The sequence below is a fragment of the Typopeltis vanoorti genome, chromosome 1 (assembly GCF_054136105.1).
Source record: "Typopeltis vanoorti isolate ZY-2024b chromosome 1, IOZ_Tvanoo_1.0, whole genome shotgun sequence".
NCBI classification, from domain to species: Eukaryota; Metazoa; Arthropoda; class Arachnida; order Uropygi; family Thelyphonidae; genus Typopeltis; species Typopeltis vanoorti.
In genome coordinates, this window is record NC_143549.1 from 62,074,214 (window position 1) to 62,097,791 (window position 23,578).

The 23,578-nt window shown below is 36.3% G+C and overlaps 1 protein-coding gene across 2 annotated transcripts in view; it reads right to left on the reverse strand.

The window, feature by feature from the left end:
- Smr (nuclear receptor corepressor smrter) overlaps positions 1–23,578 on the reverse strand; it is a 530,430-nt gene that overhangs the window by 177,354 nt on the left and 329,498 nt on the right. For both annotated transcript variants that reach the window (XM_090397581.1, XM_090397569.1), the window contains exons 11-12: positions 16,449–16,602; positions 10,948–11,181 (exon numbers count right to left, since the gene is read on the reverse strand). In XM_090397581.1, coding sequence (XP_090253707.1) covers positions 10,948–11,181; positions 16,449–16,602 — 388 coding nt within the window. The remainder of the gene's footprint in view (positions 1–10,947; positions 11,182–16,448; positions 16,603–23,578) is intronic.

Below are 23,578 nucleotides of genomic sequence, written 5' to 3' on the forward strand. Positions count from 1 at the left end.
GACGATCTGATTGCGTTCGTACAGCAGAATTCCTCGCAAATCTGCAGGAACAGGTGTTGAAGAACCCTGGCATTGGAATTCGGGCTTTGTTCGTGGAGTTGCTAACTGTAGTCAAGCCCTGGATAACAAGGGTAGCCAATGGTAGGCCGTATGTATGGCAGCAGGATTCGGCCCCTTGCCACACCTCTGGGAAAAGTCAAAAATGGTTGTCTGAAAATTTCTACGACTTCACCAGTCCAAATGTTTGGCCTCCAAACTCCCCAGACCTTAACCCCATGGATTATTTTGTATGGGGCGCAGTTGAAAAAGACACCAATCGCACTTCCAGTAATACAAAAGCCCAGTTAATGGATAAAATTAAAACAGTTTTTGCGGCCCTTCCCAGGGAGACTGTAGCATCAGCTTGTTCGAGGTTCCGAAGCAGAATTGAAGCTGTGATCGATGCTAATGGTGGTTATTTTGAGTAAATCTTGTTGATAGTATTGTAATTAACTCTGCCTGTAATGTTTTTTTGTCAATTCATTAAATTTAATAGATACAAAGAAGATTTTCTTTTTCCTTACGAAACTGTCAAATTTATCCCGAACACCCTGTAATTGTATAAATCTTACTTGAACTCTTAGCAAAATTCCTCTGCAATTCTTACATTTAGTTATATTTCCCTTTTACAGAGATTGGTACTATAAAAACTCTGTTTCAATTAGAATTGGACCTACAGACCATGCCTTCTGAATCATGTTTTGCAATATAAAAAGTTGGCATTTTTGCTCATCTCTTAATAAGGTGATCATAATTTTAATCGATTTAAATATTAATATGATTTTAATTGTAGAAAAACTTAAAATCAATGTTTCCTAAAGGAGAATTAATTTACAGAGGCTACGTATTTTATCAACTAGGGAAAAACCACCACTCAACTTACTGAAGGCCAGAATGGATTCAGAGAGAGAGAGAAAAACTATGTTTAGTATATATCGCAAGGTTCTGAAGTTATCTAACACTTTTTTTTAAAAATCTAATCGCATTTTTTTTTTAATACATGAAACCAAAATTTGTGAAATTCATCTTGTAAACTAAATACCCTGAGCAAACTCCATAATTTTATATAATACTGAAAGAGACATTGCAAAGAAGGTAGAAATGGTCAGTTTCTTTTAGTTTTATTTATTATTTTTTAACAAAGTCATCATTATTTTTAAAAAAGTCTGTACACATTAATTTACTTAAAATTAATAAAAATTATTTTGTAGGTAGGATTATCATTAAAATGGTGATTAAATAGAGTGATCATTGAAAAACAAATAAAGTTTTCATCTTTTCACGTTACTATGGTGCCTATCAATAATATTATCCAACAACTCAAATCCTCTATGCATTCCATGTACTGGTTGCCATATGATGGTGAAAATGAATATTATGTTTGTACACCCATCTCATGAAACAAAGTATAAATAATCTACTTACAGAGGCCATATAATTAATTTAATCCCACTGTGTTTCTTGGGGATTCTTGGTATGGCTGTTGGTATAAGTATGTATGTAGTATTTATTAATCTATTCTACTTGAAAATGAATTTATGGATTATGGTTACACAGGAATGAGAACAGGTCACTTCTGTACAAAGATGAGTTTATGCAGAAACTGCAATTTTAACTTTATGCTTCTTTATTAATCCTCTCATGCATCAGGGGCCACATATGAGGACACGTATATTTTCCCCTCATAATATTTATTCATTCATAATTTAGTACCACTGTATGCATGTAGTCCTCATCTGGGGAGACCAAAGTGTTCTTAGAAAACACACCAGATGGCAGGAGTTTCAGAGTTATAGGAATATCAATCCCTTCTGGAAAGATCAGTATGGTTTATATATTGTTATACCTTGTAGATGAAGTGTGAACATTTAATTTATTCATGTTTATTACCATATTCATAAAACGAACTTGAAAACAACATGTCCTCACATGAGGACGATACGTTTGAAAGATAATCTATGAGGCAAATAGTTTGAGGTTAGAAAGTTCTTGTAAAATATTTTTATGATTTTATTTATTTTATTTTTGGGGGGTGCTTAGGGTGAAAGCTGTATAACTGAGAGGAGACCTCCACATAGTTTTTAAAGGAATGCGGAGAACTGACGAGGGCTTCTGACCTAATGTTCAATCCTCACCCTCTTGTGCTGAATCCTGTTGGGTACTGAATGAACCTGGATACTGAACGAACAAAGATGGGCTGGCAATTTGGGATTTAGCCGACCAAATTGTATTCTTATTGGCTTAAACCAATATACAAAATGATGGTACAACATGACAAAATTTTATGCTAGCTGGGGCATCGCCCGGTTAAACAAAGCCCACGTTGTTTTTGCCAGGAAACCAGAGCGAAAAGCAAAAATTCAGCTACTGGAACAAATCTGAAAGAACACCCCTACTCAATATCACCAGAGTTAAAGATCGGTACCATCAACATACGAAGCCTGAAAGACAAAGAAATGGAGCTGAGGAATTAGATAACTACCAGATTGACATAATAGGGGTGACTGAAACAAAAAAGACAAAAACTGGTGAGATCTTTCTGAGCAAAAACACAAAATGTTATATTCAGGTAATGACAATCAAGGAAAAGAAGGAGTAGCCACAGCATTCAACACAAAATACAAGGCTAATCTTCTTGAATGACAGGCAGTCTCAAGTAGAGTGATGTGGACAAATATCAGAATAGGGAATTGGACAATGAGACTTATTCGTGCCTATAATCCCACAGAAGGTTCTACTAAGTTAGAAGTGGAGGAATTTTTTGATGCTTTAGAGAAAGCAACTGACACAATGAAAAAGGAAATGTTGGTCCTTGTTGGGGATCTAAATAGCAGAGTAGGAAACGATTGTCAGACATACAAATTTAGAGAAAAGAGCAAAGCTCATAATAATGGCAAATATTTCTTGGATTTCTGCTCAAGACATGGACTAGTTATTAATAACACCATGTTCCAACATAAAAATGTGCACAACTTCACATGGAGAGAAGAGGCAAGGAATAAGAAAAATCTCACTGACTATGTTATTGTTGATAGTGATGTTTTCACCCTGGTGCAGAACACAAGAGTGTACAGAGGATTTGAAATTGGAAGTGATCACTATTTAGTCTTGAGCAGGATAAAATTGAATTTCATATTGAAAAGAATAACACGTAAGAAAGTTTTAAAGCGAATAAAAGTTGAGCAACTCTCAGATGTGAACTGTAGACAAAAATACACAAGGATTATTGAAGAAAAAATGAAAGAGTTTGAGAACAGGAACTAAACCTTGGAGATTCAGTGGCAAGCCATGAAGAAAACCCTGATTGATTCTGCCAGAGAGGTATGTGGTGAGGTTGTCTGCAAGGATAGAAAAATCAGAACTCCATGGTGGACACAAGAAGTTAAAGAGGCAGTGAAGGAAAAGAAGAAAGTATATCAAAATTCACTGGCAAATAAGTCAGCTTGTGCTCTTAGAGAATACAGAGACAAATGTAAGAAAGCTAAACACTGTGTAAAACTAGCTAAACAAAAGTCATGGGAGGACTTTGGCAAGAACATAGAAAATAAATATCAAGAAGGTGGTAAGATATTCTGGAGGTTGTTGAAGAAGCTTAGAAATGGAGGAAAGAGTGCTGTAAAAGGAGTTAGAGATGATAAAGATGACATGAAAATGGGAGAAAAAGATAATTCTTGAAGTATGGAGTAATTGCTTCGAAAAATTGCTAAATGAAAAAAAGTAGAGATAGCACAGTGGTAAAAAACACTAAACAGGCATACAGTCTGGAATACATATCCATACTTGAAGTAGAAAAAGCCACCAACGGCTTGAAATATGGAAAGGCAGCAGGAGTAGATGATATTCGACGAGAAATGCTGAAGTATGGTGGAATAAGAGTCTTACAATAGCTGCACTGCACAGAGGGACGAATTCCTGATGATTGGAGTAGAGCTCTAATAGTACCCATATATAAAAAGGGAAATAAAACTGAATGTGAGAATTACAGAGGTATTTCCCTACTGAATGTTCCTGGCAAGATCTATGCAAGTATACTTGAGAAACGGTTGAGAAGAATTGTGGAAGAAAAGCTTAGTGAAGAAAAAGCTGGATTCAGGCCAAATAGAGGCTGTCAGGATCAGATCTTCACTTTACAACAAATAATTGAGAAAGCATGGGAATATAACAAAGATCTGTATTTAAGTTTTGTAGATCCGGAAAAGACATATGACAAGGGTGCCAAGAGAGAAGCTATTCAATACACTACAGTTATATGGTGTCAATGGGTCATTATATCAAGCAATACTTAGTCTTTATTTGAGTTGTAAGTCAGCAGTTAGAATTGAAGGAAGTACAGAAAGATGGTTTAATGTTAAATCTGGTGTGAGACAAGGATGTAACATTATCCCCTCTGTTATTCATTATCTATATGGATCACATTATGAAGGAAAGTGGTATTAAACATGATATCAGAATTGGAGATGTTAATGTCAGCTCTTTGCTTTATGCGGATGATGGTATACTTCTAAATAAATCCGCTACAAGTTTGCAAGATTCCCTGACTAAATTGAATAACTGTTGTAATAGATATGGCATGAAGGTCAGCAATAAAAATAGGTAGAATCGTTGAAAATGTCAACTGTGTTGTGAACAGAGAACGTGTGGAACAAGTAAAACATTTCAACTACTTAGGCACGATTTTTAGTGAAAATGATAAATTAAATATGGAAATAGACAACAGAATCAAAAAAGCTGGTATGGTATGGTAGGAAGTCAACTGAATAAATTCATATGGAATAAGAGAGAAATTAGTCGGAACCCTAAATTTGCTGTATACAAGACAGTGTTCAAACCAGTTTTAACTTATGGATCCGAGAGCTGGGTCAGAAGTAAAACACTTGACCAAAGACTAGAGACCGCAGATATGAGAGTCCTGAGAAAGATTAGAGGCGTGAACAGATGGCATCAATGGCAATATCATATTAAAAATGAGTATATTAGGAAAGAACTAGACATTGTCAGCATCCAGGAATGTGTTAGCAGAGCTAATCTCAGGTAGTATGGTCACTTAAACAGAATGGGCGAAGAAAGATTAGCAAAACAAGTGTTCTCTGCCAGGTTGGCAGCAAAACGACCCAGAGGAAGACCAAGATATACAGGGCGTTCGGGATAAATTTGACATATTTATAATTAATTATATTTTTCCGTAAGTTACATGTATTAACACACACTTCTCTTCATTTAAAAGTTTGGACCCTTCTTCATTCATATACAAGATGTCAGAAAGGATGGATAGCTGGAACCCACCTGAATCATGGAAGAGAATAACTTGTATCATGATGATTCGTGCCCGCCATCAAAATAAGGATATTACGACTGCTGCCCAATGCTCCCTGAATACAGTAAAAACAATCAGGCATGAACTAGAGACTTGCAATGGTGACTACGAGGATGTAGCAAGAAGAAAGATCCCTAGCAGACGATCTGATTGCGTTCGTACAGCAGAATTCCTCGCAAATCTGCAGGAACAGGTGTTGAAGAACCCTGGCATTGGAATTCGGGCTTTGCTCGTGGAGTTGCTAACTGTAGTCAAGCCCTGGATAACAAGGGTAGCCAATGGTAGGCCGTATGTATGGCAGCAGGATTCGGCCCCTTGCCACACCTCTGGGAAAAGTCAAAAATGGTTGTCTGAAAATTTCTACAACTTCACCAGTCCAAATGTTTGGCCTCCAAACTCCCCAGACCTTAACCCCATGGATTATTTTGTATGGGGCGCAGTTGAAAAAGACACCAATCGCACTTCCAGTAATACAAAAGCCCAGTTAATGGATAAAATTAAAACAGTTTTTGCGGCCCTTCCCAGGGAGACTGTAGCATCAGCTTGTTCGAGGTTCTGAAGCAGAATTGAAGCTGTGATCGATGCTAATGGTGGTTATTTTGAGTAAATCTTGTTGATAGTATTGTAATTAACTCTGCCTGTAATGTTTTTTTGTCAATTCATTAAATTTAATAGATACAAAGAAGATTTTCTTTTTCCTTACGAAACTGTCAAATTTATCCCGAACACCCTGTAGGTGGATTGATACGGTACAAAGTGCCTTAGACAATAGAAATATAAGATCTGATAATGTTGGAGTCTTGACAAGTAACAGACTGATTTGGAGGAAAATTGTAGATAGGAAGTTTGTAATGATGTAAATTTTTCATGTAGTACTATCATATCCTGTACACCTCCTGCGGGTGCGTGTCAAGAATTTGATAATGATTATTTTTGCAAACATAAATGAATAATAAGTATGTTATTTGGCATTATCATCTCTTTTACAGATGGATAACTAAAAGGCAGGTCCATCAGGCATAAAAAAAAAAGGCCTATTACCACAAGAGACTTACTGAAGAGGAGATTGAAATACTGTTGGAGGAATCTGAAGGTGGTTTGGAGCTGAGTAATTCTAATGATGATCCTACATATCAGCAGCCACAAAATGATCCTACAGAGAGTGACAGTTCAAGTGAAGACAGTGTCCCCCTGTTGGTCAGACTCACAACGTTCATTCAAAGTTCAGCTAATGTGCAAAATATAGCTGTTGCTGGTCATAAGGCATTGCAGAGACAACCACTGTGATTTAGTGAGAAAGATAATCCCTTTGCTGGTACTGAACCACAGTTTAGAGGAAAACGCCAAGTAAATATTCATGGAGATTATTTTTCACAACTGTTTCCAGATGAATTGATGGATGAAATTGTGAAACAAACTAATCTGCATGCATTCCGTAAAGGCAAAGATAATTTTGCACTTACTGTGACTGAACTCAAAATTTACCTTGGAATTGTACTTGTCATGACATAAATAAAATACCTATGTGTAAGGCAGTATTGGTCTTCTGAACATGGACTCTGCATGGAAGTTATAGCTGATGCTATGTCAGTGAAGAGATGGGAGGACATCAGGCGATATTTGCATTTTGTTGATTCAGACACAACACCTACCAACAATAAAGACAAAGCAATACGTATAAGACCAGTGCTGCAAAAGTTTCATGAAACATTCCATGCTGCTGTCAGCCCAGAAGAATTTCCGAATGTAGATGAGATGATGATTCCATTCAAGGGATATTCACAACTCAAACAATACTTACCTAAGAAACCAAAAAAATGGGGTTTCAAAATGTGGGTGAGGGCAGGCATTTCAGGCTATGTATATTGTTTTGATCTGTATGTAGGTGCAGATCCAGGAAGACAAAATTCAGACATTCAGTGCAAGTGAAAATGTAGTACTTAGGCTTTGTCATGATCTTGCTGGTAAGAACTTCAAGCAGACAACTTCTTCATGAGCATCCCCCTAATTAAGAAACTAAAGGAAGATGATATTTATTATGTGGGTACATGCAGAAGAAATCGACTTAATGGTGCCGACAAGAAACTGAAAAATGAAAAGGATTTGTAGAAGATAGTACGAGGAAATATGTCAGTTACCACATACTCTGATGGCATGGGTTGATAACTCAATAGTACATGTGGTATCTAGTTACTTAGGAAAGGAGCCTGTCAGTGTATGTCAGAGGTTCAGACAGAAAGAAAAAAAGTATGTTGAAATTCCACTACCTCGCAGCATAGGTGTTTATAACAAACATATGAATGGAGTAGACCTCATGGACTCTCTCTTGTGGCTGTGTATCAAAATGATACCAGGAACAAATGATGGTACATGAGAATTTTTTACCATATGTTGAATGTACTTGTTTGTAATGCATGGATCATTTGGAAATGGGAAGAAAAAGAAAAATTGGATTTGTTGGAATTCAAATCAAGAGTGGCAACTGCTTTGATATATCAAGGTTTAGCTCGGCTAGGTACAAAGAAACGAGGATGCCCTTCAAGTCAGACACTACCAGCACTAAAGTAACGCAAAACTCACTCTGTGCCACATGAGAAACGTTTTGACGGCAGTAGACACTTCCCAAAGACAGGTGCTAATGCCAATCGTTTCAGAGTCATACACTGCAAGAGTAAAACAAGATATATCTGGGGTAGATGTGGGGTTCCAATCTGTCCAGAATGGTTTCAAGTCTTTCCATACAAAATGAGGCAAAGAGAATAAGACTGTTCTTGATTTACATAGCTCTACTGCAAATTATAATTGTTCTACTTTTTTGTATGTACTAAGTAATCCAAATTTTGATCATTCATGCAGTGTTTCAGCAAAATATAAATTGTTTATAATCTGTTTTGTCATACTTGTAATGTCTAATGAAAATAAATTCCTTAGTCTAAGTCATTTACATAGAAATATGTCTGTAGTCTGTTGGTGTTAGTGCATGATGTCCTCAGATGAGGACATCATTTTTTTACATATACAGCACACAAATTTAGCAAAATTAATGAATTCATGGTAATACTGTACGATTAAATGGTACTGTATCATGCCATTATAATTTTTTTTTAATGAGTATAAAAATTCATGCATGAGAAGGTTAATAAAGAAACTATGCAACAATAAATTATCAGTATAGAGAGAAATATGTTTAATATTATAAAAAGATAATCAAAGCCACAACCTATGCCTATTATGTCTGTTACAAGGTAGGGGAGGCAATTTTTCAAAAGTGAAATGTTCTGCCATCTCTACATACAAGACCAGCTAACTCAACTTGCAGGCTAAAGAGAATCCTAAACAGCTTTTTAGATATGTAGCAAGTAAAAGGAAAAATGTACATGGCAGAATGATTTTAAAGAATGCCGATGGTAGGGAGGTAACTGAATCAGTTGATATAGCTGAGTTTCTGAGTGAGCACTTTGCAAGTATATATAATCCAGGTGGTGACATTGCAGAAACGAATAAACCAGTACATTATACGGGAATTGTGGTGAATGAAGTGGAAGTGAGTCGTCTATTGCATAACCTCAATGTCAATACATCCATGGGATTGGATGGTATACCAGCTAATGTCGTACGAGAAGCAGCTAAAGAATTGTCAGTACCCTTGACCATTTTGTTTAATTTGAGTCTCGGGTCTGGGTTAGTCCTGAGGGGGTGGAAAGAGGGGAAAATAGTTCCACTGCATAAAGGTGGTTCCAAGACTGCTGTTGTAAATTACCAACTGATTAGCATATCAGGAATCATTGTCAAGGTCTTAGAGAAATTAGTCAAGAAAAGAATACAGGATTGGATAGATGAAAATGGGATATTGTATGGGGGACAACATGGTTTTGTGAAGGGTAGATCATGCCTCAGTTGGTCACGTTTTATAACACAGTGACGGCTGAACTGGATAGGGGTATATGGGTTTACAGTGATACTACTGGACCTTGCCAAGGCCTTTGACAGGATACCACATGGAACCCTAATCAGTAAACTGGAGCAGATGGGTATAGATATAGGGTTGGTGAGATGGATAGGAGGGTGGTTGAAGGAGAGATACCAGAGAGTGGTTTATGCAGGAGTGGAGTCTAAAAGAGGGCTTGTGACTAGTGGTGTGCCGCAGGGCTCTGTTCTTGGACCACTGCTTTTCAATTTGTTCATCAATGATATAGGAAAGGATTTGAGAGGAAGTGTTCACTCGTTTGCTGATGATGCAAAGTTGGGTAGAGCAATTGTGAGTGCACAGGATGTCAAAATTTTACAGGATGATTTGGATAGTTTGGAGGACTGGGCTAGGAAAAATGGATGTCAATTTAATGTGGCAAAGTGTAAGGTTATGCACTTTGGGGTGAAAAGAATAGCAGCAGTATATCGCATTGGTGGAACCGTACTCCAGGAGATTAATGAGGCCAGGGATTTAGGAGTGTTGGTGGAAAGGGAATTGAAGTTTAGGGGGCACATTGCAAAAGTAACTAAATCAGCTCATCAAATCACTTGGCTTCTGAAAAATACTTTAACATGCAGAGACAAACAAGTTGTTGTTCCTCTGTATCGAACCTAGATAAGACCCCATCTGGACTACTGTGCCCAGTTATGGGCACCAGGGTTTCTTCGTGATGGGGAGGAAGTGGAGAGGATCCAGAGACGAGTGACCAAGACGATAGAAGGTCTGTGGAATAAACCTTATGAGAATAGGTTGAAGATTTGTGGGTTGCAGAGATTGGACAATAGGCGAAGGAGGGGTGATATGATTGAGACATTCAAATTACTGAAGGGTTTCTATAAGATTGATCCAGAAGATATTTTTGAAAATATGACTGGTGGTGGGAGGACTAGAGGCCATGCATGGAAGCTGGGTAAGAGCGTGGTTGACAAGGTAATTTAGTTAGAGCTAGGTTTTTTACTTGGAGAGTGGTGAATGAGTGGAATAAGCTACCAGTCTGTTGTGGGTGCTACGACCGTGAATGAGTTCAAGGCAAGGTATGATAGATACTGTGTCAATGTCGAACAGTTGTTCTTGACATGATGTTAGGGCCTCCCTCGATGAGTCTGTCGACTCCTTGGAGTTGCCCGGAACAATAATAACAATAATAAAAATAAATTCAGTTGAAAAGCACTTACTAAGAAAATTTGCTGGTAGAAAACTTGTCTGACATCTTAGAATGACTTACTGTTTGTCTTTCACTATTATATTACATGATAATATTATATAAATTAAGTGGATATTAAATCCAGCATTATTTCAAAACCGAATGCAGAAACCATGAAAGTTTCGTACAAAATTTGATCAGAGCTTAGTGGAACACACTCACCAGCATTTACGAGTTGCCTAGTGGACCTTATATGAGACATGAACGCTGCCCAAGGGTCCATATATTCTCCTTCTATTGGTCCATTTGATAAGGTCAAATGGGCCAACAGAAGGAGAATATATGGACACTTGGGCAGCATTCATGTCTCCTATGGATTTAATATCCACTTGATTTATATAATTATGTATCACCAAAATGAAGCCTTTTGGCTCTTTATTTTAGTAATTACATGATATTAGTTTTATAAATAAATCTTACCTTTCTTTCAAGACAAGATGCAATGAATACAAAATTTTTTGGATGCTGAAGATATTTTTCTCTGAATACATCTTTTTCCTGATCAGTCCATATGTTCAACATTTGCCTCTCTTTATATTCTGCCATTAGATCTTCAATTAATCCATTTTTGTTAATAAACCTTAATCGTCTTTGTTTTGAATCTAAAATAATAGGCGGGATAACAGCATAGCTTCTCATTTTCTTCTCTTCCAGCTAAACAGAGGAAAGAAAAAAGTGAGCATTATCAAGTTAATTATGAAGCATCACATTTAAAAACATTTATAATAATGCAAAAGATGTGATTTTTACTTGTATTTTACACTACTCTACATAATTGATACCTCATGTAATTTAGTAATACCATTTATTTTTGCAGTCAGGTCCATCTTTGACAGATAATAGCAACATAGTTGTAATCACTGTGAATTATGTTCAAAAATTCCATGCCCACAAAAGTGTTTTTATGAATAAATGATCTCAAATAGTGGTGCAGTAAAAAAGAGAGCATATGACCTTAACTTAAAAATAAATAAATAAATAAATATTTTAATGTCCTTTCAGGAATAAAGGGCATTAAAGGATTTATTTATTTATAAATGTAGTTTCTTTAGCCCTAACTTTCGAAGGTAGATAGGCAGCCACTCTTCATTCATCCATATCAGCCTTCACTGATAGTGAGCTCAAACTATTCAGTGAACCAAGGCTTTTTTTTTGGGGGGGAGGGTGGATAGGAGGAGGAGGCAATACAATAGACAACTATTGGAATGTGGCCCAAATTCTAACAGGCATATTATTGTAACAGTGTGAGGTCTATCATCAATTTTTGAGCTACGGTGTCAGAAATTCATGTTTTTGGGAAGAAAACACTACTTATCTCTGCCAATGATTTATTAACTTGGGAGTTGGCTGGAGAAAAAAAAAGACAAGAAAAAAGATAACAGTCCTTCCGACATCCTAGTGCAATTTTCACAAGGCTACACAGGCTAGCTTAATTAACTTTGGATAAATTAAGTGTTATTATTAAAAACTCAGCAGTGAATGCATAAACTGCTTATCTGGTTGTCCATGAGTTATCCAGTTGGTGACAATTGGGAGGAATCAAAAAATTTGTCATACATCAGAAAACCCACTCTCATTTTTTAAAATTTTAAATAAAAAAATCACTAACACTATTGCTATACAACAGTACAATAATTGATATAGTCAATATTGGAATATCTAAACCTATATAGAAATCGATTTTCATATCATATCCAATTCAAGTTTCAAGGATGGTATTAATAATTTATAATTTTTATCATCTAAGCAAACGTATCTCTGAAACAAAATAAGAATTAGAATGTAAATCAGGTGGCCAGTTTATTAAGTACAGATGGTGTTTGTGCATAATTCAACAAAATGCTGGACTAACATAAAAAACTGACAGTATCTGTGGTATGACAGTCTTTCTATACTGACACACGTGTTGACAAGGGATTGTTCAGTCACATCGAATCAGAAGTTCATTGAACGTTATGACACGAGAGTCAGCTGTAAACTGATTGAGTAACTGGTGACGCATGTCAGCATTTGCTGGTGCTTCAAGATCAAACAAGTATAATAAGTACGCACTCTAGAATTCAGTGGTAGGTTAATTGTGTGTTTATATATAAATCGTATAGAAAATTTTAAAAAATTTTTCTCTAGGGTTCAGTGCGCCACTTTTGGCGAACGCACCATAGGTTGGCCACCAGGATCAAGGGACACTGTTGATCTAGATCAACAGTGTCCCTTGATCCTGGCGCTTTGCACATTAATTTACCCTTGGATAAATTAATGTGCAAGAAGAAGAGCTAATATCTTTCTGTATTTCTCTATAGATATTAGGCTGTTCTTCTAGTTTAGATCCAAGGGGGAACCTCTCTTCTACACAAAAGCAGATAGAAATCTGAGAGTATTTCTAGAATCTGCCATAGAACTACAACATTCTCTAAACTTAAACAAATCTGTCTACCTCACATTACAAAAATCTGGGAGACCATCATCTTGAGATCTTCAGCAAGATTGTACCACTACACCCATAGAGGGTACCTCACTGTAGGGTCCCGCCTTTCACACTCAGTCTGTGTTTGCTTTTCCACTTGTATGCCTTGTGCATAGTATATTTCTTTAGTCTTTGGTGACCAAGGAGAAATACTGGCATAACAACTTAATAGCTAAATACATTTGGTTTGTTAATTATCTCTAGATGTGTATTTGCTCTTGTAAACATCAAGAGGAGTGATAATTGACATCTAAGCATCTATACCTAAATTAGAGAATAGAAGACCATTCTATTCTCTAATTTTCTATGGTGTTTTCTATATTTTCATAGTGTTTTTTTTTTTGGTGATTTTTGTACCAAATTTGTTATAACAGTTTTTCAATTCAGTTCAGGAATCTTGCAAACTTGTAACGGATTTATTTGAGAATATAATGACCACCTGCATAAAGTAAAGAGCTGTGATTAGCATCTCCAATTTCCTTCATGATGTGATATCAGCAGATAATGAATAAGCAAGGAGATAGTGCACACACCTGTCTTACACTTGATTTTACATTAAAAGATCTTAATGTTTTTCTTTGAGTTCTAACTGCTGATTTACAACTTAGATATAGACTGTATATTGCTCTCTATAATGTTCTATTTACTCCATATAACTATTGTGTTTCAAAAAGGTTTTGTCTTGACACCTTGTCTGATCCACAAAACACAATGCATATGTTAAAGTTAAAATATGATCCTGACAACATTTATCTCACCTAAACCCATCTTGTTCTTTCTCATGTTTCTTACACTCACCACAAAAACTGTTCCTTGCAACTTTCAAGATTAGGTATGAAACCATGTTAATATTACAGGAAAATGATTTCAGGCATAATATTCAAATTCTAAATATACTGGCAGAATTTTATCTTCAAAATATAATTCTATATAAGCAAAAAGATCAAATGTTGTTTATTATTTTAACGGTATAATAGAACACAGAAACTAAGTAAATAATTAATTTATTAACTTGATGCTGATATTTCGCTGGTGTTATAACCAGCATCTTCAGAGCACAAAAACACTGTTTGTCACAATACGCGAGACTAAAACAACATGGTGTACTTAAAAAAAATTGTAGCAGCAACACAAAGACTAGAGTCCTGATTTTGGTGCCCTCTATCTGAAAAAAAAAAAAAAAAAAAAAAAAAAAAAAAAAAAAACTATCATATATTATTAGAGTCCTAGAAAAGTGCTAGTTTTTTCTTAGTATGACTGTCTCCCAGATCTTCGGCAAGTTAATACAGCCATATTTGTTGAGATTTGGAGTGTGTTTTAGGGCTTCTGTCGCCTCTAAGAACAATCTCTCCGATTTATACGGGTTTCTGTGTAGTACTTGTGTTTTTCCAGTTGATCCTGTGTGCAGGGGTATCCAGAGCATGGTCTGCCAGGCCCGACTTCCCATAATGATAATTCCGGACGTATCTTTTATGTTCGCTGATGCGGATGTTCACAGTTCTTCCTGTTTGACCGTAGTAGGCTTGATTGCATGAGCAGGGTACTTGGTAGACTCCTGGATGTGATAAAGGAGAAATGCTGTCCTTGGGTGAGCGGATGAGGGTGGCTAATTTGCTACATGGTCTGAATGTAGTGCGTAGTTTATGTTTATTGAGAATTCTTGAGATCTTTTCGGATGTGCCTTTAATGTAAGGGAAGGTGACTGTTTTGTTGTAGTTCTCTGTGGTGGATGGTGGGAGGGGTTTCTTAGGAGTGTTTAGTATTTTGTTTATTTTATGTGGATTGTAGCCGTTGGCCAAGAAGGTGTGGCGTAAGTGAGTCAGTTCAGCAGTAAGAGCCTTGTCATTGGAACAGATTGCTCTCGCTCTATGGGTTAGTTTTTTTAATATGCCATATTGTTGAGAGGGATGATGGTGTGATTGTTTTTGTGTAAGTATCTGCCTGTATGTGTGGGTTTTCTAAAAACTGAAAATGATAAGGAACCATTTGGGAGACGTGTGATGAGTGTATCCAGGAAGGGCAGACAGTTGTTGGTTTCCAGTTCCATAGTAAAGTGGATTTTTGGATGTTGGCTATTTAAATGTGCTAAGAATGTTCTCAATGTCTCAGAGCCATGTGGCCAAATAGCAAGCACATCATCAACATAGCGTAGCCAGAGTGTTGGTTTGAGAGTGGCTGTATTGATTGCTTGTTTTTCCAGGTGTTCTATGTAAAAGTTGGCTAGGGGGGAGAAAGGGGGGAGCCCATGGCTGTCCCATCAATTTGTTTGTATATTTTCCCTTTCCATGTGAAATATCCTGCATGTATTGTGAATTTGAATAGTTCAAATATATCAGGGGGGGAAGTGTGACTTCAGTAGATTGAGGGTTTCTATTAGTGGTACATTTGTGAATAGTGAAGTGATGTCAAAGCTTACTATTAAGTCTGAGCTTTTTAGGGTAAGGTGTTGTAAGATGCTTTTTAGGTGTGCTGAATTTTTGACAAAGGAGGGAGAATTGTTTGTGAGAGTGGCTAGTAGCTTAGCTAAATGTCTAGCCAGTTTGTATGTGGGACTATTTATACTGTCCACAATTGGGCGTAGGGGTGTGCCTTGTTTGTGAATTTTTGGTGCTCCATAGATCCTCAGTGTTTTAACATGGAAGGGTTTGAGTTTGCTAACTGTGTCTTTGGGCCAGGAAGTGACTTTTTTCAATAATTTTCGTGCCTTATTCTTTTGTGTATTGGTGGGATTGCGATCTATAATTTTGTATGTTGACTGATCTTGTAATAGTGTGTGCATTTTGTTTTCATATTCAGTAGTGTCCATCACCACGGTTGCATTTCCTTTGTCTGCTTTTGTTATGGTAATCTGGCTGTTGTTGTGTAGCTCTTTCATAGCCATGAATTCCTTATGTGGGATATTATTTTTGGGAGGCTTGGAGACAGTCATACTAAGAAAAAACTAGCACTTTTCTAGGACTCTAGTAATATATGATAGCTTTTTTTTTTTTTTTTTCAGATAGAGGGCGCCAAAATCAGGACTCTAGCCTTTGTTGCTGCTGCTACAATTTTGTTTAAGTACACCATGTTGTTTTAGTCTCGCGTATTGTGACAAACAGTGTTTTTGTGCTCTGAAGATGCTGGTTATAACACCAGCGAAATATCAGCATCAAGTTAATAAATTAATTATTTACTTAGTTTCTGTGTTCTATTATACCATTAAAATAATAAACAACATGTTCGACGAACACATAAGTCTGTCCACACGAAAAAGATCAATTGTCACAAACAAAAACACACACAATAACTCAAACTCTTTGTTCCTATTTCAAAATTTTACGTGGAACCTTTATCAGAATGAACAGTAATAAACAATTATTAAAGACCATATTAACATTGATTGAACTCCATAACAAATCAGCAAATGTCTCTGGTGTAAAAAACGATAATAATAAATTTAAAAAAAAAAATTACATACCTCTTGTTCTTGCAAACCATCAATTATTTCTTCCCATTCAGCATCGCTACGAATACGCTGACTCACCCGAGTAATTCTTTCTTTATCCTCTCGTTGTTTCTTCAATTCTGGAAATTGTTTCTCAAAAAATTCCCTGGTTTTTGCATCTTTTGCTCTATACAGAAAGTAAGATATATAAATATCAATTTGAAATGTACTAAATATTATACGTAAACAAAGCAACAAGTAAATACAGTCAGCAAAAATTACACTAAAATTATGGTAGTTCATCATCATCATCAAATTCCAGCCATGTACCCACAAGGGGTGTAGAGCATTGCTTCCCAAAGTTCTGGATGTCAGGACCCCCCTTTGGAAAAATTAAAATATTTCACGGCCCCCTTAAAAAAAAATTGTAATATAGACATATATTATTATAATATTTATTGTATTTATATTCAATACAAAACATACACAGCGAACATTGCAATAATCAAATGCAAATATTATATTTTTAGCATCTTACATACACATTTGACATGGCACATTATCTCATATTTTTATATAGATAGATATATTGGTTTTGTACATTTGCAGTACAAGCACATGAAACGTAAAACGATTAGTAATAAAGAAAGAATTAAAAACATAAAAGAGGTTTAATTACAATTTAATGCGATGGATGTCTTTCAATACTGCTACACCAATATCAGGTGAAATATTTGAAATTGCAATTCTTAGATTTCTGCTTTGAAATGAAACTTATATGAATAAGTATATATTTATTAAGCGCTGAAATACGCAGGAAGCAAAATTTGAACCTACACAGATGTGTGATTTTTTTTCCATTAAATTATAAAAAATAACAAAAAAGAAATAATAAATAATAAAAATTAAATGCGTTTCTTTTAAGATAAAAATATCTACTTAGTCTTAAAACATTTTAAATTTGTTTTCATTATTTCACGGCCCCCAAGGGGGCCAGGGACCACAGTTTGGGAAGCGCTGGTGTAGAGGATATTATAGTACTGCATGAAAAATATACATTATTACTAATTTCCTATCTACAATTTTTATCCAAATCAGTCTGTTACCTGTCAAGCCTCCAACATTACCATATTTTATATTTCTATCGTGTAAGGCACTCTTTACCTTATCAATCCAACTATATCTTGGTCTTCCTCTGGATCTTTTTCCTGCCAACCTGGCAGAGAACACTTGCTTTGCTAATCTTTCCTTTCCTATTCTGTTTAAGTGACCATACCAGCTGAGATTAGCTCTCCTAACACATTCCTGGATGCTAACAACGTAAAGGTCTTTCATAATATCCTCGTTTTTAATATGATATTGCCATTAATGCCATCTGTTCATGACCCTAATCTTTCTCAAGTCTCTCATATCTGAGGTCTCTAGTCTTCGGTAAAGTGTTTTACTTCTGACCCAGCTCACAGATCCATAAGTTGAAATTGGTTTGAACACTGTCTTGTATAGAGCTAATTTAGTGTTTTGACTAATTTCTCTCTTATTCCATATAAATTTATTCAGTTGATGTCCTACCATACCAGCTTTGTTGATTCTATTGTCTATTTCAATATATAATTTAACATCTTCACTAAAAATTGTGCCAAAGTAGCTGAAATGTTTTACTTGTTCTATAGGTTCTCCATTCCATCCATTAACACCTCCAATTTTGATATCACGTTTAATACCACTTTCTTCATAATGTGATCCATACAGATAACGAATAACAGAAGAGATTATGTACATCCTTGTCTCACACACTAGATTTAACATTAAACCATCTTCCTGTACTTCCTTCAATTCTAACTGCAGACTTACAACTCAAATAAAGACTAAGTATTGCTTGATGTAATGCCCCATTGACATCATATAATTGTAGCATTTTTATGATGAGAGTTTATTTTATTTTTATTATTCTTGGTTAAACTATAATAAGTTTAATTTAATCCTTTATCCAAGTGTGAGCAACCAAAGTTTGCACCTGAAAGTATCTTCAGGACTGGGGTAAGATAGTGCAACACCAGGCAACTCGTTGCAAAGGTGGAGAAAGCTCTCTCATCACTCCTATCTCAGTATCTCCCATAATGCAAAGCACATCTCCTTGCAGATATGTGTAATGCTATGCATTAAAGCAAGGGCGACTACCCATACCGGTTTCGACCTTTACTGAGGTCTCGTCAATGGGAGCCAGTCCCAGTAGTGGAGATACAAAGGAAGAAGCAATGAGAGGTCATCCTAACCTATAGGAGTTGCCAAAGGGAGTGCAACCTTATTATTAAATTACTCCGGATTCAGAGAAAGATGGTGAGAGTTTATTTTTCACTTGGTTAGACTATAATAAGTTTAGTTTAATCCTTTATCCAAGTGTGAGCAAACAAAGTTTGCGCCTGAAAGTATCTTCATGACTGGGGTAAGGTAGTGCAACACCAGGCAACTCGTTGCAAAGGTGGAGAAAGCTCTCTAATCACTCCTATCTCAGTATCTCCCATAATGCAAAGCACATCTCCTTGCAGATATGTGTAATGCTATGAATTAAGGCAAGGGCCACTTGTCTTAATGCATAGCATTAAGGATCTTTAAGCTTCTATTTGGCCTGAATCCACCTTGTTCCACTTTTTTTCCACAATCCTTCTCAACCGTTTCTCAAGTATACTTGCATATATCTTACTTGGAACACTCAGCAGGGAAATATCTCTGTAATTCTCACATTCAGTTTTATTTCCCTTTTTTTTTAACATATGGGTACTATGAGAGCTCGACTCCAATCATCTGGAATTCGTCCCTCTGTCGAAGCCTTCTGAACTATACAGTGTAGCCACTGTAAGATTTTTATACCTGCATACTTGAACATTTCTGGTCAAATATCATCTACTCCTGCTGCCTTTCCACATTTCAAGCCTTTGATGGCTTTTTCTACTTCAAGTATGCATATGTATTCCTGACTGCATGCCTGTTGAGTGTTTTTTTACCACTGTGCTATCACTGCTTGTTTCATTTATCAATTTTTCGAAGTAATTACCTCATACTTCAAGGATATCTTTTTCTCCAGTTTCATGTCACTTTTATCCACTCTAATTTCTTTTAAAGCACTCTTTCCTCCATTTCTGAACTTCTTCAACAACCTCCAGAATATTTTGCCACCTTCTTGATATTTATTTTCTATGTTCTTACCAAAGTCCTCCCATGACTTTTGTTTAGCTAGTTTTACACAGTGTTTAGTTTTCTTACATTTGTCTCTCTATTCTCTAAGAAAACAAGCTGACTTATTTGCCAGGAACTTTGATATGCTTTCTTCTTTTCCTTCCCTGTCGCATTAACTTCCTGTGTCCGTCATGGATTTCTGATTATTCTATCCATGTCAAGAACCTCACCCACCACTTGCCTTTCTGGCTGAAGCAATCAGTGTTTTCTTCAGGGCTTGCCATTGAATCTCCAAGGTTTGGTTTCTGTTCTCAAACACTTTCATTTTTTCTTCAATAATGGTCGTGTATTTTAGTCTACAGTTCACATCTGAGAGCTGCTCGAGTGCTTAAGGGTCAGAGCTGTATAACTAAGAAGAGACCTCCACATAGCCTTTAAAGGTGATCAGTAGTTAGGGCTTAATCATTAGAACAGATTATTTTTGCCCTGTTGAATAGTGATCAAGCCCTAACTACTGAACTAAATCACATCCTTGACACTTTCTCAGCCAATGGCAACCCCCCCCCCCCCAAAAAAAAAAGAATCCAAAAAATACTTAACCCAGTTATCCACAACCCACCACCCCCTCCCCTTCACAAAAAAGATTATTCTAGATCCATCACCATTCCCTACATCCGCGGCACCTCGGAAAAAAATCAACAAAATCTTAAAAAAACATGACTTGACCACCTGTTACAGACCACATAGAAAATTGGATCCCTTATCTGCTCCACTAAAGACCAACCACTTCCCCTAGACCTACCTGGTGTATACCAGGTCCCTTGCAGCTGTAAACTGTCCTACTTTGGCCAAACAGGCAGGACAGCAAATATCAGAATTTCACAACACAAGGATTACATCCGATTTCCCAAGTACAGCCACTCTGGGCTTGCAGACAATGCTCTGGATACTCTCCACAGAATAAGATGGAAGAAAGCCACAGTAATACACAGCAGCAAGTTCAAATATGAAAGACTATTCATGGAATCAGCCTCAGCCCTTAGGAACATGCCAAACCTCAACAAATTTGGATGCATGAGACTGCCCCAAATTTGGGAAACATTTATCAGAAGAACTTCAGCCCAAAGGCCAAGAACTACCAATATAGCCTGCCAGGGGGCACCATCAGGACTTTAGGAAAACATTAACTTCCTAGCTTCTGTTCTCATTTGCTGTTATGTAGTACTTGTGTGCACGTGTCTTTGTAATAAGTTCCCAAGAAGATGGCAACGTGACGTTTGCCGAAATATTGGAAAGTATATATTAAAGTTTATTTAATTTATATTTCTAGTGTACGCTGTCAATTCCTTAATTATTAGTTATCATGTATAACCAGCATATAAGCCTCTCAACAAGCCTTTAAAGGAATGTGGAGAACCAACCAGGGCTTCTGACCTAATGTCCAATCCTCACCTTCTCATGGTGCACTCTGTTAGGTATCTACCTGGATACTGAACAAATGAGGATGGGCTGGAAATTTGGGATTTAGCCGACCAAATTGTATTCTTATTGGCTTAAAGTATAAAATGATGGTAGTTATATGATTAAAAAAAATCTGTCCTAATATCAATTGAGATATTCGGACCTCATAGCCACATCATGCCTGATGTGACTAAGGCAATGATGTCTCACCCCATCCCCATAACATGGAATTATAAAAACCCTATATAACAGAGTGAAATTAATCAGTTCTTACACAGAGGTACCCTAACTGCTGAACTTGGCCATACTTTCTTAGCCAATGGCTACAATCCCCAAAAATAAACAAAATATTAAAACCCTGTAACCACAGTCACCCCCCCCTTCCTTTTCAGAGGCAAAGATTACACAAAATCTACCACCATTCCATATAACCAGGGCATACCCCCCCCCCCAAAAAAATCTTGAAGAATTATGTTTTACAACCACTTACAGATGACATAAAAAATTGGCATCCCTTATCTGCTCCACCAAGACCAGCCACATTCCCTAGACCTACCAGGCCCCTTTGCAGTTGCATACTCTCATACTATGGCCAAACAGACAGAACAGCCGATATCAGAATTTCTGAATACAGGAACTACATCCGACTTGTTGGCCATGCTTTAGACACCCACCACAGGATATGCCAGAAAGTCACTATTGTGCCACAGCAAATACAAATATGAGAGACCATTCCTCAAATCTGCCTCAGCCCTAAGAAACTTTCCAAACCTCAACAAATTGGGGTGCATCCATCCTAGTGTTAGTGCCTAAATGCATGTCATTGTTTTGTGAGCCTAATGATGGCAATATAACACTGCCAAAATACTGGAAATAGTAATCAATATCATTATATACATAGAAAATTTCTTACCTTGGGTATATACCCAAGGTAAAAAACTTTCTACATCTTACTCTCATCCTGAGATTTTTATTTAATAAAGTCAAAGCACCTTGTGGCAACTTGTTTAGGTAAAATTTATAAGCTCTGCATTACTTTAACCTTGGCATTTTTAGGGTCTGGCTCCCACTGACGAAACCTCAATAAAGGTCAAAACAGGTCTGGGTAGTGGCCCTTGCCTTTAATGCATAGCATCATACATCTCTGCAAGGGGATGTGCTTTGCATTAGGGGAAAATACTAAGGAAAGTGATCAGATCTTACTCCACCTTTACCACGAGTTGCCTCAGACTTGCACTACATGCAAGTGCAAACTTGACTTACTTGTCTGTTTGCTTACTTCGGAAAAAGGATTAAAACCTAGCTTATAAAATTGCTTGGTATCTTTAACACAATGTCATTATAATTGATATTTAGTATACATTGCAATTTCCTGAAAAATAATAGCTATGAGTATTTCTAGTAAGTTATGTAAGCAGATCCAAGAAGAGACTAAGAAAAATGGTTGAACAGAAACTCTAAGAAAAACAATCTAAGATCAGGCAAAAACGGAGTTTTACTTTAATATGAACGGCTGAGAAATAATGGGAATATAACATGGATCAGGATTTAAGTTTTGTGACCTAGAAAAAGCACATAACAAGGTTAAAGAAAGACCGTTCAAAACAGTACAGTTATATGGTGTTAATAGGCCATTACGTCAAGCAATACATAATCAATATTTGAATATTAAGTCAACAGAATAAAGAGAATTCAGCATGATGAGCCGATTTAAAATCAGGCATAAGATAATGATGCATACATCTCCACTATTATTCATTAATATCAACCATACATTATAAAGGAGTGGTATCAGGCCTAATAACATGTACAATTTTTTCAGATGATACATTTTGATTCACAAGTTATACCGTTTAACTTTGCTTAACTACTATTGTAGTACAAGACTGTAATTCAGTTTTTGAAACTGTGGAATCCAATAAAGATTTCTTTTTTGCACAACTGCTATGAAAATTGTCATAAAAAATTATCAGCAAATAAATTATGCAACTGATTGGGTCGTAAGTGCTGTTTCACCTAAAAGGACGTGTCTGCTATGAATTTTTACCTGAAATTTATGACGTAATAAATTCTTCAAATTTTTCAATGTTATGTTTTGGGAAGATCTGTCAGCATAATTCTTTTATGCATAACATTTGTTTTACCACTGAAATTGAATTCTTGAAGATCTAAATGGCAGAGTAAAAAATGATTATCAGACATAGACCTACAGGATATCTGTTTAGGACCTAGATTTTTGCTAGCGCATCAACAATTTACAGGTGAGAGATATTCTTTTATATGCTTATAGATTACACTGGCCAACAAAAAAAAAAAAAAAAAAAAAAATTTCTGCTGATTATGATCTGACACTTGTTTTTTACTAATTTGGGTGTGCTGATTTCAAATATCAAACCCATTTTTCTCTATCACATCAAGTTTTTCTTCTATTGCATTTTATTTTTGCTAATGTCTAAGTTTTTGATAGTTTTAAGGAGGCAGCACTATTTAGAGGATCAAAAAAAATCGCTTTTTTAATATTATTTTCT